The 17,692-nt window shown below is 39.7% G+C and overlaps 1 protein-coding gene across 15 annotated transcripts in view; it reads left to right on the forward strand.

The window, feature by feature from the left end:
- CPEB3 (cytoplasmic polyadenylation element binding protein 3) overlaps nt 1–17,692 on the forward strand; it is a 205,406-nt gene that overhangs the window by 24,518 nt on the left and 163,196 nt on the right. For 13 of the 15 annotated variants that reach the window (XR_013368227.1, XR_013368225.1, XR_013368226.1 and 10 more), the window contains one exon: nt 12,146–13,161. Coding sequence is in view for 12 of the 15 variants with exons in the window: in XM_077878411.1 (XP_077734537.1) it covers nt 12,146–13,161 (1,016 nt within the window). In the remaining 3 variants the exon portion in view is untranslated. Of the gene's footprint in view, nt 1–9,236; nt 9,390–11,784; nt 11,921–12,145; nt 13,162–17,692 lie in introns of those variants that run through there. The other 2 variants (XM_077878409.1, XM_077878410.1) reach the window with 2 other exon arrangements.

Consider the following 17,692-nt stretch of genomic DNA (forward strand, 5'->3'; position numbering starts at 1 on the left):
TCTCTCTGTGTGACTATCATAAATAAATAATTTATTTAAAAAAATAATAAAATAAAATAAAAATTACAACTGAAGTCTAGAAACATAGGAAACATAGATGAAACATGTTCATGTTTTTTTTATTCTGGTGGAATACACACATATGCACATTGATGTGTCATTTGAAATGGAATCTCGGGATCCCTGGGTGGCGCAGCGGTTTAGCGCCTGCCTTTGGCCCAGGGCACGATCCTGGAGACCCAGGATCGAATCCCATGTCGGGCTCCCAGTGCATGGAGCCTGCTTCTCCCTCTGCCTATGTCTCTGCCTCTCTCTCTCTCTCTCTCTGTGACTATCATAAATAAATAAAAAAAAAAAAAAATGAAATGGAATCTCCAGCTAATAAACATATTGTAATAAACATACAATAAACATAAGTATTCAAATTTATCTGTAGTATTTCCTTATCACATGAAGGTATGATGAAGAATGACAAAAGTATTGAATATATTAAAATGCTGAAAAAGACTTAATTTTATTTGGCATATTAAAAGAACAGAGGCTTTTTTCGCATTAGGTTGTTTAGAACAGTAACTATATTATTCTTTGTTATATATACTAATTGTGCATTGTTTTCATATTAGAAGTTAATTTCTGCAGGAATTATAAACTGATGCAACCTTTTTATTTTTTAAAAAGATTTTATTTATTTATTAATGAAAGACAGAGAGAGAGAGAGGCATAGACACAGGCAGAGGGAGAAGCAAGCTTGCCACAAGGAGCCCAATGTGGGACTTGATCCTGCCCCCCAGGACAGGCAGAGACAAAGGCAGCTCAACTGCTGAGCCACCGAGGTGACTTCTGCTGCAACCTTTTAAAAACAATTTGTTAATATGTATCTAAGGCCTTAAGCTTATGCCTTTCAGCCAAGTAACTTTTTCTTTAGAAATATGGCTTAAAGAGACATTCAGTTTGGAAAATAGTGAAAATTTGTAGACAAATGTCCTATGAGATAGGAGAAAGAGTAGATTAATTCTATCAAATTTTATTATGGAATATGTTCATTAAACGTTAAGTATAGTGTCATTAAACATGGCTTTGAAATACTGTTAATGGCAAGAGAATTTCTCTTCACTTAAAGGAGTGCCCTCAGCTTCTATAATTTGAGGTAAAAGAACCTTGTTCTTTGATTTGGTCAACAAACTTTTATCCAAAAACTTTTATTTTATCTCTGAGTATCAGGCCCAGTGCCTGGGTCACAAATATGAATAGCATCTTGATTTTGGAGCTTATCTAGGAAAGATTGGTGTATAAACAGATAATTACACTAAAGTATAAAAAATATTGTAATAGAGGTATGTTTGTATTACAGAGGGATATAAAGGAGGGAATGTACAATTCTGCTTACATGTCCAGGGAAAGCTTCAAAGAGGTGACATTTGAACTAGGTTCTTTTGGGTAAGAATAGGTTATCAAGAGATAGAAAGGTTATTTCAGGCAGAAGTAATATGTGCAGACACCTTATGGTAGAAGAGCATGGTCCATCCAGGGACCTGTAGTAGTTAGGTATGGCTGGGAAGAAGAATCAAGTTTGTATTTTATCCTCTTGTCAGGGGAAAAATAATTTAAAAGTTTTAGGAAGGGGCATATCAGAATAAAACTGTATTTGAATGATTACTTGGGCTTTAGTGTGGAAGTCATTTGAAAGGGGACTAGATGAGAGACATTAGGGTATTACTTCCCTACAGGTGAAGTGTTAAACTGGCTGCAAATGAAGAGGAGGGGATGTCAAGCAGAAATTTAGGAGGCTGAATTAATACGTTTTAGTGACCAATTGGACTGTCCCTCTGAGAGAAGGGAAAAGACAAAACCATGTTCAGATTCCTAACTTGAGTGACTAGATGGATGGGATAAAGATAAGTAAACTAGAAAGAAAGGCAGAAGTACATGTGGGAGAAGAGGTGCTGTAGGATCCTCAGACAGAGAAGTTGTTAGTTAAATAGTGGTTTGGAGCTTAGCAAAAAAATTCGATCTGGAAACCTAGATGGTAGTGAACTCACTTTTCCAGTTTATGAATATGACATTGTTCAGAGAGAGTGTAGAATTAGGACAACCTGGAGGAAGCTCTGTTTAGTAGCCAGGAGACCAAAGAAACTTTAGAAGAACCAGGAAAGCAGTGTCTTCAAAGAAAATAGAATAGTGTTTTGTTAGTTTGCTATTGTTATGTAACAAATTACCCCAACCTTAATGGCTTAAAACAACACTCGTTTATGATTTATGGTTCTAGGAACCAGAAGTCTGATGCACCATGACTGGGTTCTCTGTTTAGATCGTTGAATCTGCTTTCAAGCTCATTCTTGTTGGCAGAATTGCAGTTATAGTTCTTGTTGTCCTTCTAGCCTGGAATCTTGGAGGGCCATCTTAGAATTCTGCTTATTACAAGTGTTTTGATTATGAAGGATGAATGGCAAATAAAATAAGAATTGAGAAGTGCTAGTTGGTCATTGGTGACTTTGTAAGATCATAGCAAGACTACGTTAGCAGGATAGTAGGGGCAGAAATCACATGCAGTTAAGTTTGTGAGTCAACTGGAAATGAACGTAGAGCTAGGACTTAGAGGTTTCATTCAAACAGCCTGTCTGAATGGGAAGGAGATGCTGGGAATAATTAACTAATGAACTAAGTCTCAAGGAAACTAGGAGGAATGAGTTCTAAACTATAGATGGAGTAATTAATTATGGACCTGTAGGGGAACTCAGCTTTCTCTGAGATAGAAGGAAAGGAAGTATGGTGGGGTTTACAGATAAGTTTGTAAGGGGGCACTTGCTGGTAGGCAGCTGAGAAATTGAGGGCAAGTTTTCTCTTACAAGTTAAAGACAAGGTCAATAAAAAAGCAGGTGAAATTTTAGAATTGCTACTTTGTGGCTAGGAGGCCTTTAATAAAATTGTTGAATGAATGAATGAACTCAAAGCTAGTGGAGAGGCAAGAAACAAAGAACTCCAGGTGCTCTCCAGATTGCCCACCAAACTGCATTTGGCTCACCTGGTTCCTTTTTTGCTCCTTTTCCTCTTGTTTTGTTCTCAAACTTAGTCTGATCTAGAATTGCTTGATAGATCCTCACTCAGAGGTTGTGGATTTCCTACCTGTAAATTGCCTTAGGCTTAAAAATCTTAAAAGCTTTCTGGGTTACCTAGGGGATATCTAATTTACCATAGTTGACCACAATAATTTTTATCATCTTAGGTTGCGAGGTATTTGAAGTCAAGAGACTTTGGCTTTTTTTTTTATCTTTGCATGTAGTGCCCATAGCACAGGCTTGGCATGTAGGAAGCCCCCACTTATTTTTCTAGTTTCATCACCTAGACTTAGAGCTCCTCTTTTTACTTGGCCAGACTGTACTGTTTTTTTTTTCTCTTTATCTTACAAAAGATAGTCAATCTTTATGAATATATGTAAGTTTTAGAAATTTAATGGAAATATAACAAAAATGCAGAAAATCGCATAAATTATGTCTAGTTTTCTGAAATTTCAAAGTAAATACACCTGTGTAACTGCATTCAGTTTTAGAAACAGTATATCACCAGCATCCCTGCAGTCCCCTTTTATGTCCCCTACCAATTATTTCTCAGCAGAGGTAACCACTATAGTGAATTCTAACCTATAAATTAGTTTTATTAGAACTTTATATAAATTGAATCATATAGTATGTCCTCTGCTCTGTTAGGCTTCTTTCACTCAACATTGTATTCATGCAGTTCATCTCTGTTCTTGAATAGAGTAAGAGTCTCTTCATTATCTTTGCCTTATGATATTCTATTATATGAATCTATCACAAATTTACTTATCCATTTGATTGTGGATGTATATTTGGATTATTTCCAGGTGCTATTTCTAATTAATGCTGCTTTGAATATGTGTTTTGGTGAACATATGTTTGCATTTCTTTTTTTTTTTTTTTAAGTTTCAGTTTATTTTATTTATGATAGTCACACAGAGAGAGAGATAGAGGCAGAGACATAGGCAGAGGGAGAAGCAGGCTCCATGCACCGGGAGCCCGACGTGGGGTTTGATCCCTGGTCTCCAGGATCGCGCCCTGGGCCAAACCGCTGCGCCACCCAGGGATCCCTATGTTTGCATTTCTGATGGGTATATATCTAGATGCAGAATTGCTGGGTCATAAGGCGTATGAGTGTTGCTTTTTAAAAATATATTTATTTATTTGAGAGACAGAGTGAGATGAGAGCGCGTGTGCTCATGAACACAGAGGGTGGGGAGGGGCAGAGGAAGAGGGAGAAAGCCACAGGTAACTCCGCACTGAGCGCAGAGCACACCATGGGGCTTGATGCCATGACCCTGAGATCTCTATTTAAGCCCAAACTAAGAGTTGGATGCTCAACCGACTGTAATTATCTAGGTGCCCCTGAACGTTTGCTTTAATAGATCCTGCTAAATAGTTTTGCAATGTGGTTGTATAGTTATATTATTCTTCTACCAACAGTGTTTGAGAATGAGTTGCTCCCACAGCTTTGCTAATGTATGGTATTATCTGCATTTTCCAATTTTAGCATTTTTGGATTTGTTTTATATTTCTTTGATGATTAGCTAGGTAATCATATGCTTTTTTTCCCCATATGTTCTTGAGCATTTGAGTATCTTTTGTTGAAGTCGCTTGTCTTTTTCTTTGGGATATTTACTATTATTTTGTAAGAGTCCTTTATGTATTCTGATTACAAATCTGTTGAAAAATACACATATTGTATATATTTCTCTCATTCTGTGGGTTTTCACTGTAATTCTGTCCTTTGGTAAGCAGATGTTCTTAATTTGTTTAGTTTATTAAATTTTTCCTTTATGGTTAATGGTTTTGTGACCTGTTAAATTTTGCCTATTCCAATGTCATGAAAATATTCTCCTATGTTCTTTTAAAGGCTATATTGCTTATATTTTACATTTAGACCTACAATCCATCTGGAATTGATTTTTGTGTATGGTGTGACAAGGGTGAAAGTCTCTTCTTTGCCATGTGGGTATTCAGTTAACTTCAGTATCTTTTTTTTTTTTTTTAAAGATTTATTTATTTATTTATTTATTTATTTATTTATTTATTTATTTTATTTACGATAGACAGAAAGAGAGAGGCAGAGACACAGGAGGAGGGAGAAGCAGGCTCCATACCGGGAGCCCGATGTAGGACTCGATCCCGGGACCCCAGGATCGCGCCCTGGGCCAAAGGCAGGCGCTAAACCTCCGAGCCACCCAGGGATCCCCAACATCAATATCTTTTACTGAAAAAAATCCTTTCACTACTGTAGTGTTACTGTTTTCACAAATCTGGTGACCATACACATATCTGCATCTGTTTCTGGACTTTTTATTTTATTCTTTGTGTCTATTTGCTTATCCTTGTGCCAATAATCACAGCCTAATTATTATAGCTTTATGCTAGGTCTTGATATCTAGTAGTGTAAGTCCTCTAGGTTTATTACTTTTTGCCATCTAGATTGCCGTGGCATTCTTGGCCCTTTACACATAAATGTAACTTTAATCCAACAAATATTTACTGAATACCTACTTATTATATATACTAGGCACAGTGATAGATGTTGGGAATATAGCTGTCAATATGATAGGCCTGGTCCGTCCTTTAGTAGTTGGGAAAGCCACTCACATAGAGTGAGGTAAAAAAAATAGCCTAGGATAGAGCCCTGAGGAATTCAATATTTAGTCAGCAAAGAAGACTGAGAGCTAGTGAGAGAGAACACCAGCATGCCAGAGGACACATAACCACAAATGTGAAAAAAAGCAAGAAAGGACAGCATGAAGGAAGCAAAGGGAAGGTATATCCAGAAAGTGTGGTCAGTTATGTCACTGTTGCTGCAGGATCAAGCAAGATAAAGACTGACAAAACATCCATTGGATTTAACTCTGAGTGCTATTGTGAACTTAAGCAGTTTCTAGGGTGGAGAGGGGGGTATCTTTATTAGACTGTAAACTCTTAGATGGGAACAAAGTTCCCCGTTCAATTAGTGCTGAGTGACTATTATTTCATGATGATAATCTAATAGTGCTCAACTTCGTAAGGGTCAAAACCAAAAATGTTTTCCTGTTTTATACCACTCCCCTTCATATCCATTCATGCAGCTGTTGAAAAAGTAATTGCCTAAGTGGAGAATAATTTAATACTTACTCAAACCTTGGCTGTTTTAGATAATCAAAAATGATTTCATCCATCCATGCATTTAGCAAACATCTATGGAGCAACCACCAATTACCCAGGACTCATAAACACTGTTTTCGAGATGTAAGTAGGAAAGGAATGGAAGGAAGCCTAAAAAGATGTATTTCACCCAAGTACATCCCAATGAGTTAACGCTGCAGGCTCTATTTTTAGTTTTCCATGACTGTTCAAAAGGATATATGGTTAAGCTCTGTGACCCGAAGACAGAATTTTAGAAGGTGCTTCCTTTTTGGTTAAGTAAAAAACAGAATTTCAGTAGAGATCTTTATCCTTATTGGGGGTTCTCCTATAATTTATTGTTTGTTTGGTATTTATTTACACTTTGGTATCTATGTTTGAGTCATTTTTTTTTCTTTTTTACGTTTTAGAAAGATTTTATTTGGGATCCCTGGGTGGCGCAGCGGTTTGGCGCCTGCCTTTGGCCCAGGGCACGATCCTGGAGACCCGGGATCGAATCCCACATCGGGCTCCCGGTGCATGGAGCCTGCTTCTCCCTCTGCATATGTCTCTGCCTCTCTCTCTCTCTCTGTGACTATCATAAATAAATAAAAATTAAAAAAAAAAGAAAGATTTTATTTATTTGAGAGAGAGCACAGGGGGTAGTGGAGCAGAGGGGAAGGGACAAGCAGACTTCCCATTGACCAACGGAGCAGGGAGCCTGGCGAAGGAATGGAGAGTTTGCTCCATCCCAGAGCCTTGGGATTGTGACCTGAGCTGAAGACTAGCTTAATTGACTGAGCGACCCGGGTGCCCCAAGTCATTTTCTTTTTAGATTTGAATGCTCATTTTAGGAAAGAAAGAGCAGGGATCCCTGGGTGGCGCAGTGGTTTGGCGCCTGCCTTTGGCCCAGGGCGCGATCCTGGAGACCCCGGATCGAATCCCACGTCAGGCTCCCGGTGCATGGAGCCTGCTTCTCCCTCTGCCTATGTCTCTGCCTCTCTCTCTCTCTCTCTATGTGACTATCATAAATAAATAAAATTAAAAAAAAATTTAAAAAAAAAAGAAAGAAAGAGCAGAAATTACTTCATTTTGAAATAGAATAAAATTACATTAAGTATGGGCAGTGCTAATTACTGATTGCCATTTATCATGGGTTAGGGCCAATGTTTATTTTTCTTTATTGTGTGAATTAGCATTAAACCCTCACTTGGGGTCAGGTGCATAAATAAATGCCCAAGTAAACCACTTTTTTTTTGTTTTTGTTTTGTTTTGTTTTAAATATTTTATTTATTCATTCATGAGAGACAGACAGACAGAGAGAGAGAGAGAGGCAGAGACACAGGCAGAGGGAGAAGCAGGCTCCATGCAGGGAGCCCGACTCAGGACTCCATCCCAGGTCTCCAGGATCACACCCTGGGCTGAAGGCGGTGCTAAACCGCTGAGCCACCCAGGCTGCCCCCAAGTAAACCACTTTCAAGCACACCTGAATTACTTAAGAATTCCTACCAATAATATCTTGACAAATTAATTATAAATAATTTTTAAAATCTATTTTTTAAACAAGCCTTTGTAAGGATTTTATGAGAGAACTTTTTTTTTTTTTTTTTTTTTTTTTTTTTTTTACACCTAATTGATGTACTTGAAAATGTAGAAGTTTGGTAGATTAGGGAAATCTTCAGGAATAAGATTAACCTTGAGTGATCCTGACAGACTCTGGAATGCAAATGATGAGTACAGCACTTTGGTAGAAGTGAGGCTTTCTTTAGGAAAGCAGAGGAAGAGAAAAAAGGAATATAAAATAAGTTCATAGTAGGAATAAGAAGTCCATTAGTTCTTTTTAAAAAAGCGTTTCACAGGTTGATTCACAATTGATTCACAATTTTTCCTCTTAAATTGTTTTGATTTTTCCTTAGAAATAACTAGAAACAAACAAAAAAAAAAGAAATAACTAGAAACAAAGACCACTAACGCTGCAAAGTGGTAGTCTCTGGTATTACTTTAATTCTAATTGGCAAAGAAAGGAAATAGAGAATTAAGACAGTTTTAAATGATGCTTAACATTTTTAGTTCCAAGTTCAATCGGCATAGTCATCAACTGACATTTACTCTGAACCCCTTGGGTGAATGGCATTGAACCAAATCCCACAAGTAATAATATCTTCTGCTTACGTGAGCAAACTGGTAGTTGAACTATTGCTCTCAGAAGCTATGGATAATAAGGGTTGATGTTGATATGTTGTGAGATTCTAGCCTTGGAGTCATGAGGTTAAGATAGGAAAACTATACACCAAAAACATTTTTTTTTGAAAAATAGAAACTGTATTTACTTTTTGTGTTATTAAAGAAGTCACTGTCCTATGCAATGAAACACTAAATGTCAAATTATTTTTTAGTTTTTCATCAAATACTATTTTAGCTTAAAAGAGTTGAATTTTATTTGATTGATCATTGTATGAATAATGCAAAGTAAACTTTCATTTTGACAAGTAAAATAAGGTGGTGAGTTGATTCAGAGCATATCGAGTAGAATCTTAAGTGAATTGTGCCTTCATTGAAAACTCAAATACAAAGAAATCTTGGTGGATAAAATGTCAGAAATTTGTGACTGAAACCTATTTTCACCTGATCTTCACGGTTAATATCACATTTAATATTAAGATATTTTTCATTCTATAATATTAAAAATGTTTCTTTTAAGGATGGTCAGATTTTAAATATTTATCTTCTCCTGGTCCTCTCTCCTTTTCTAATCCCTCTCCACCCCAATCTCTTTTTGCTCGGGTAGGATTCCTATTGCTGGCTACCCAGTCATTACCCTTCTAATACCATTTAAGGTAGCTCTGCTGGGTTTATTCGAGTCCTTCAATCCAGTTTCTCTTTTAACCTGGCTTTCTAAACCAAGTTGACAAACCAGTTTAATTTTTCTCCTTTTTCATTTCAACAATTTGTGATTCAGATTGGTAGGAAAATATAATGTAATCGGGCACAAGCTCTTCCCCTTGGAATCACTACTTGCGAGGCTTCCTCCTTTCCTTGGCTGAACGTGCTTAAGTCAGGCAGAGTACCTAGTGAAGGACTTCAGCCCCCACAGTTCCCTGTGTGCGCATGCCCTCTTTTCTTACAGTTGTCAAAGTGCTTTTGCCCGAGCGGTCACATAATCAACCTGAAAGAAGAAAATAAATATTGTACAATTTTTAATTTTATCGATCCTTAAAAACTGGACACTCAAAGGTAACTGCTACTATGAATTTGTTACTTGAGATTGGGTGATTGCATGTAAAGGAAGATCTATTGTGTGTGTGGTTGGGGGGAGGGGAAGGAGGTATCTATTTCTCGGACTTTGCTGTAAATAAGAAAAAAGAAAAAGAGAAACACAGCCAAACAAACTATATAAGCAGTTACCGAGAGACATTGCATATTAACTTTAAAAATGTAATCTTAATCTATTGCTTTCCTTTTGTTTAAAGGGTCTTATTTATTAAATGTGGGTCTTGACCTTGACAGAATGAATTTATGCAGAAAGTGAAATTTATATCTTTAAGGAATGTAGAGAAGAAAAATGGGTGTTCCTGTTATGATAAAAATTTTTAATTCAATAAATAGATTAATTATAGCCTTCATAAAAGATTGAGTCCAGCTTACTTTTTAGCTTTTTTTTTGCTGTAGTATAGCATTAATTTTTCTATCAAGAGAATGTAGTTTAAACTGAAGGCATTAACAAAAAGCATCGATACAAGTATTGGAAAAACTGAGTGATATTAAAATTATTATCAAATGCATATTTCAGCCATGATGATATGGCTATTGTAAAAATAATTCTAGCCTACTGAAAGCAACTCAGATCCCAGATTCTAATGGTTTACTGCAGCACTGCTTAAACCGAGTATGAAAATGTCTTTTTCTATGACCATTTCCTTTGGCAATGATAGAACTTTGTGCTGTTGTGAATCCAAGCTTTACTTGTCTCTTTGTGTCAGATTTTACAATACTGATCAAAGTCATGGTTTTAGAAAAGGGAACTGAGGAACAAAGTCAATCTTACGTGGGTTATATTGGTAGTAGCTGGCAATTTGTGAGGTATACTGGACTGGGTTTTGGTGGGGGAGAAAAGGGGAGGAAAGAGTAGAGTGAGGTGGCTATGAAGCATTTCCCTGAGCCCACTATTTTGTGTATGAAACTTTAAAATTGAAGATAACCGTTTTAAAGATAATCTTTAATAAAATGGCACTACGTTAATCTCATTGATCTGACATATTTTGCTTAATAGTTAAGAATGATGGCATTTCCATTTTTCAATACATTTATTTTATAACAGTTATCATGAAGATGTCCAAAGACAGCTTCTGTGTGATTCTGAATGTCCTTTCACAAATGATCTGGGAAAGATGCTTCTCCAAGTATCTGAGTTAATTAAGTAACTGCATTAAATATATTAATAACTTTGTTGCAATTATACTGAATCATCATCTAAAAATAATTATGTGTTTGGTCATATGCTCCTTTAACATCTCAAAATATTTGTTTTTAGGGTTTCAGCATTGTAATATTCATGTACTTAAAACAATTAACATGTTCTAAAGGACAAGATAGCTCAGTGATAACTACGTGTATGGAAATCTCCTGATTTTGAGTGATTACTATTTTCATCCTTGAATGAGAAAATAGGCTGTATGGCAGAGGTGAATATAGCCCTTCTATGAGAGATGGAAAATACCATACGCTCCTTTTATGGCTAAACGAAGCAGTGATGGCAATGCACTATAATTACAATGTATGAGAATTTGGGACTTTGTACTATGCTATTTTTAACACGTTTGCTAGCATATGGTAATTCAGGGTCTTCATAATCTTTCATTGCTAATACCAGTGATAAGAGAATGGATTCTAAATTTGCCAAAGTCTTGTGACCAAGGCAGCATCAGGAGGATTCAAAAATGAAAATCTGGCAACCCCAGAAGTATCTTGACTTTCTACTTTAATCTCAGGGGGATTTTTTTTAAAGCTCCGCCCCCACCCCATCTCACAGGCAGTCTGTCTCTGTCTTTCGCTCTCTCTGACCTCAAATCCAACCAGAACATTTCTCCACCCTGCAGAGAAATTCTCAGGCTCCCGTTGAGACCCGAACCACTGAGAAGTCAAGAAATTTCTTGTGTGGCAGAATTGGAGGCAAGAAGATTGGAGAATAAGCAGAAAAAATCCTAATCCTTAGACTGTAACAAGAAGCAAGCGCTTACAAACGTTTCAGTAGATTTTTACCTCTTTAAAAACGGTGGTTTGTTGGTTGTTGTTGTTGCTGTTGTTGTTGTTTTAATGTCTCCTAACAAAATGGAGTAGCTGCAGCTACTGGGAGGCCAGAGAATGATTGTGCAGCTGAGTCCTCCTCCTAACAAATGCCAAGGATTTCCTCCCTCGTGGTTCGCTGCTGTTAAATGAAACAATTATCAACGCAAGAAGGCAGTTTGCTAATCAAGAGGGATTAGACTGCTGTTTCTTTAAAGTGCCGAGCAGGGAAGGGGAAAGAAAGGGTCGTGTGCGGTGTCTTTTTAACCTTGCTGAAGGACGCAGCAGTATTTATTGACGTATGCAAATAACTGGGGGAGGGTGGTGCTTGGGAAAAAACAGGAACCAGAATCAGTTTCTTATTGCAGGGTGAACGCTCTGAGTTCCGGTGAAGGGAAAAGAGACGTGGCGAAATTGCTGTCTTTCTATTTTATAAGCACATCTCTCACTAATACAGAAAAGGAACCAAGACATCAGAAAGGGTGAAGACGCTCTCACAGTATTTTTAGAGACCTTGCACGAGCCCCTCACCACCCCCCCCATCCCCAGCCCGACCTGTTCTTCTAAATGGGAGATTATGGATTTGCATTGCAATTGGCTAGTAGCGGTGGCACTGGATTTTCGCAAGTAAAACACCCGCCCGCTTTAGCGAGGGGCATTAACGATCACATTGACAATAACGCATCTCTTTTTTTCCCCCGTTTCAGCTGCGCAAACCATGCAGGATGATTTACTGATGGACAAAAGCAAAACCCAGCCCCAGCCCCAGCAGCAGCGGCAGCAGCAGCAGCAGCAGCAGCCCCAGCCCGAACCCAGCGCAGCCGAAGCCCCGTCCACGCCCCTCTCCTCAGAGACCCCCAAGCCGGAGGACAGCAGCGCAGTGCCGGCCCTCAGCCCCGCCGCGGCCCCGCCGGCCCCCAACGGCCCTGACAAGATGCAGATGGAATCGCCGCTCCTGCCGGGCTTGAGTTTCCACCAGCCCCCTCAGCAGCCGCCGCCGCCGCAGGAGCCCACGGCGCCGGGCGCGTCGCTGTCGCCGTCCTTCGGCAGCACCTGGTCCACGGGCACCACGAACGCTGTGGAGGACAGCTTCTTCCAGGGGATCACCCCAGTCAACGGGACCATGCTCTTCCAGAACTTCCCGCACCACGTCAACCCAGTCTTCGGAGGCACCTTCTCTCCGCAGATCGGCCTGGCGCAGACCCAGCACCACCAGCAGCCGCCGCCGCCGGCGCCGCAGCCCGCGCAGCCCGCGCAGCCCCCGCAGGGGCAGCCCCCGCAGCAGCGCCGCTCGCCGGCCAGCCCCAGCCAGGCGCCCTACGCTCAAAGGAGTGCAGCCGCGGCGTATGGCCACCAGCCCATCATGACCAGCAAGCCGTCCTCGTCCTCGGCTGCAGTAGCCGCTGCGGCCGCCGCCGCCGCTTCGTCCGCCTCGTCCAGCTGGAACACGCACCAGAGTGTGAACGCCGCCTGGAGCGCGCCGTCCAACCCGTGGGGCGGCCTGCCGGCTGGCCGGGACCCTCGCCGGGCTGTCGGCGTGGGTGTGGGCGTGGGAGTCGGGGTGCCCTCGCCGCTCAACCCCATCTCGCCGCTCAAAAAGCCCTTCTCCAGCAATGTGATCGCGCCGCCCAAGTTTCCTCGGGCAGCCCCGCTCACCTCCAAGTCCTGGATGGAGGATAACGCTTTCCGGACGGATAATGGTAACAATCTGTTGCCATTTCAGGTAATGCTCCAGTGCACCTGCACACACCTCCGTTTCTACTCCTCTCCCTTTATACCCCCTCTTCCCTGCCATTTAATCGTGATTTTTGTTCTTTAAAAAAAGGCTGCGATGTCCAGCTCCCTTGTCCCATTCCCAAGACTCCGTTTCGCCGGTGCTGTTCCAGTACCGGGGACAAGGGTGAGGGAACACTGTGACTGTGACTGAGGAATCATATTTAAGCATCCTGATAAGATAGAAAAGGGCTTTTTTCTTTTGGCATATTTTTTTCCTTCACCGTGTGTGTGCCTTTTATTTTGACCTTCTTTGACAAGGTGCAGTCTATGGCAAGATACTGGCTTGGTCCCAGAATGAGTAGGCTGAGATTCCTGTCATTTTAAGTAGCTACACATTTCAAGTTATGCAATCCTGGGTCCTGAGTGCCTTCTGAAAGCTATCCGCTCCCAAACTACCCTGGGCCTACTCTTAAAGAGGTTAACAGCCCTTGAGTGGTGCTATTTCAGACAGTTGCATATGCTCAATTAAACTAATGTGAGCACATGTGTTTATGTCTCGCTAAGGTGCTGGCATCATTAATAGCAATCAGCATATTGTCCCTGCCGGGAAGATTATGAGTGTGAGATTCCAATAAACTCATGAACTCCTTTAGGGACCAAGTTGGAAGAGTAGAAATTCTAGGGTAACCCTTCCTATGTTACCCAGAAGAAGGACTAGACATAGTTTTTTTCTAGAGCAAAGAGACAATAGGACGCGACCTTCAGAGCCATATTGCAATGGAGTCTATTTGCTAGCTAGCACTGAAATATTTAAAGCTGCAGTGTCCTTCAGATGGGTTATTTAAGAAGACAATACAGATCAATTACACCATTTGAAACTGGGCAGAGTGAAAGTCTTGCAACTTTAATGAAAAATGAGCCTTGTGTCTTGGTGTTAAATACCAGTGAAAAACCCAGGAAGTGCCCCAGACAAAAAGGTTGAATGGAGTGTCCTTAATTCTGTTCTTGTTTTCTGATCCAGCCCACGGCCACATCAGTTGGCAATGTCCTGAACATCTTAAGGTGGAAAGGGGTGGTGAGGGACTCCTGGGTGGCTCAGTGGTTGAGCATCTGCCTTTGGCCCAGGATGTGATCCTGGAGTCCTGGGATCGAGTCCTACATTGGGCTTCCTACATGGAGCCTGCCTTCTCCCTCTCTGTCTGCCTCTGTGTCTTTCATGAATAAATAAAATCTTTTAAAAAAAGGGGGTATGGAAAAAAAGGGGGGTATGATGAGGGTGAGTATTCACTGGGGGCTTTTGTTCTAGGCAAACATTTATTCTTCACTTAACAAATTGATTTGGCTATAAGCTTCTAGGCTCAGTTAAAAAAGAAAAGAATGAAGGAGAGAAGAGGGCTTTGAATAAGACCTATTTGGGGTCGTCAAGGAAATGAAACAAATTCTTTGAGCATTGCTGAAACATGGCAGAACCGAAATTTGACAGAAGTAGTTTAGAGCATCAGGTGCAATTGGAATTTTGTTGTTCTTACATTTTAGATGTGATGTTTGAGATGACTCCCATCCATGAAGAAGGTGATAGGGTTATTGAGAAGCACATGATTCCCTAGGCTACCGCAAGGATTTTTAACCTTGACAGTTCAAGGGAGCCCGTGAAACTTGTAAATTGTGTGTATGAGAGTTTTTCATGAGAGAGGATCTTAACAAATTTTCGCAGGCATCCTTTAAGAATGGAAGATTTTAATATTAAAGTGTATTTCTTTCCATTCTAAAGTTTGTTTTGATAAAATGAAGAGAAACTGCAAGATGGGATTAGTTTGGTAGAGAAAAGGAGGAATCTGCTTTCTGGAATTTCTCTCTGTGCTTATTTTTGTGGTGAGGGGATAGAACCGTGAGGCTGCATTTGGTAGGAAAACCATTCTTTTCAAACAGTTCTTTTTATACTGATGCTCCCTATCCAAGTTCAGTCTTAGAAGATAACCTAAAATCTGAGAGGAAGTTTTAGGGGTGAGAGCTTATAGTGTAGACATTAGTTATGTTTTTCTAGGCCCTGAATCTGAATACGACTAGCTTTTGATTAATTGTCTCTGGAAGAGATTATAAAATTTCCCCCAAACTGATATTGACAAGTAGTATGTAGTTTGCCAGTGGTTTCTCAGCAAACCATTTACCAGCAATGCTCATGGAAGCTGGACAGACTGATTTGAAGTCAGCTTATTTTCATCCCTGGTGGTGCTATTGAGTAGGTAAAGATGGCCAAAAGACTTGAGATTGTATTAAAAATTGAGCTGTATATATTTGGTCTCAGGAAAAATTACGTGGACTTTATGTCTCACTTCTTTGTCTTACTAAAATGGAACTTTGGGGTTTTGAAATAATCTTAGAACCAGATTAGAACACACAACCTGGTTGTGTTTTAGTTTTGGGTTGGAATATTATGACTTTGTGGTTTTTTTTTTTAAGATTTTATTTATTCATGAAAGACAGAGAGAGAGGCAGAAACATAGGCAGAGGGAGAAGCAGGCTCCCCACGAGAAGCCTGTTGTGGGACTTGATCCCAGGACCCCGGGATCATGACCTGAGCCAAATGCAGATTGCTCAGTCACTGAGCCACCCAGGTGCCCCAAGAGTTTGTGTTAAATATATCACATATGTTTAAAAAGCAAAAACTAAACACTTTGAGTCTTGTGCATAGAATTTTACATGTTTGTGCATTTATTTAAATCATTTTTCTATGAAAGGGGGAAAATATCTTAAGTAGTCCTAGAGATTCATTTTACAGACTCTGAGCTAAAAGGGGCTTGCAACAGTAATCTACTCTAATATGCCTTAATATGTATTTTTATTTATTTTAAAGATTTAATTTATTTATTCATGAGGGACAGAGGCAGAGACAGAAGGAGGCTCCCTGTGGGGACCCCGGGATCATGCCCTGAGCCAAAGGCAGACTCAACCACTGAGCCACCCAGGCATCCCTCTTAATATGTATTTTTAAAATCCATATCCCGTCAGTGATGCTTCACTTTCTTTTGCCAACCAACACAATAGATTTTTTTTGAGCTTTACTTCTATAGTTTATATTGTAAAAGCAATGACTGTATTTGAATGTGGTTTTCCAAACTATACATCTCCTTACCCCCTTCCCTCAATTCTAACAAAGTTGATTGGTTTCCCTGAGTTGAGGTTCCTGCTTCCTTCAGGTTTACTTGTATCTACTTTATAGATATCTGTAAATAAGGAAACCAAGGTCCTAAGAAGTAGGATGACATAGCTCCAGTCCTAGAGGTTTGGCTAATTTTGTTGATGTGTATCCTTAACCTCCCTGTAGCACTAGTGGTGTCAGGTAAAATTCATTTTAAGTCAGGTTCTCTTTGGCTCCATTCAAAGGGACTTAGTTTTGGAATTATCTAGGGAGGTTTTCTGTCTGGTTGATGCCTCTTGGTGATGTACCTCCCACTAATGGGCTTAGGAACAATGAGACATTCCACTGGGGGAATTATAAATATGCATCATTTTATATTTCTATAAGCAGAGAAGCCTAGGTATATAAAAGGACCAAAGCAGAGATGTTTTCTATATGTAGTGGATTTGGATTTAAATAGCATTTTTGTCCAGAGGAGTTTAGAAGGGACTTTTAAGAATACCTGTTCCACCACTCTGTGTTCATTTGCCGAAGGAGAAAATTGAAATCCCAATATGCGAAATTCCTTGCCCAAGTTTGAGTAGGTATTTTCTGTCAGAAGCAGGCTTTGGAGGCAGATTGTCTAGGTTCAGATCTTAACTCTGCCAGCTACTTGCTTTATAATCTTGAGCAAATTATGTCTACATGTTGACCTTCATCTGTAAGATGGTAATAATAATTCCTTGCTTCATTGAGTTCAGGTGAGAAACTGCATATTAACACAGTGCTTGGCCCATAGTAGAGTACCACATAAATGTTGGGCTATGATTATCATTGTTGTAATAGTGACCAGAGGTTCTGGATGATTTTATAGTAGGGATTACTGATTTTTCATACAGTTCAGTCTGAATAAGTGTAAACTTCTATATAATGTCTTTTGGTCTTTTTTTTTCTGTCTTAAGGTACCCTTTGGTTACTGTAACAAAAGGTGATTTGCCATTAACTTATGGGCCAGGCCTTGTGCTAAATACTTTAGGTATAGTTCCTCATTGAAACTCCTTTGAGGTTCAGATCTATTATAACCCTCGTTATGCTGACAGAGAAATTGAGTGTTAATATATTTACTTTATCTGCTCATGATCACACAGCCAGTAATTGACAGAGTTGGGATTTGAACCCAGGTAATCTGCGTCCAGAGCCAATCTCCACTATAATACCTTGAGTATAATAACTCTAGAACATCAGTTAACAGTGTTGTGTAGAAGCAGGAGACTGGGATGAATCTGTACTTGACCTTATGATATACCCTGGAAATACTGCTTTTAAAAAATTTGTATTGATGGAAATGGAGGAAGAAAAATATAGTGCCCATACATTTCCTACCACTTATTTGCAACAGTAGTCAATATATCCCCCTATT

The sequence above is a fragment of the Canis aureus genome, chromosome 29 (genome assembly GCF_053574225.1).
Source record: "Canis aureus isolate CA01 chromosome 29, VMU_Caureus_v.1.0, whole genome shotgun sequence".
In the NCBI taxonomy this organism is placed as follows: Eukaryota; Metazoa; Chordata; class Mammalia; order Carnivora; family Canidae; genus Canis; species Canis aureus.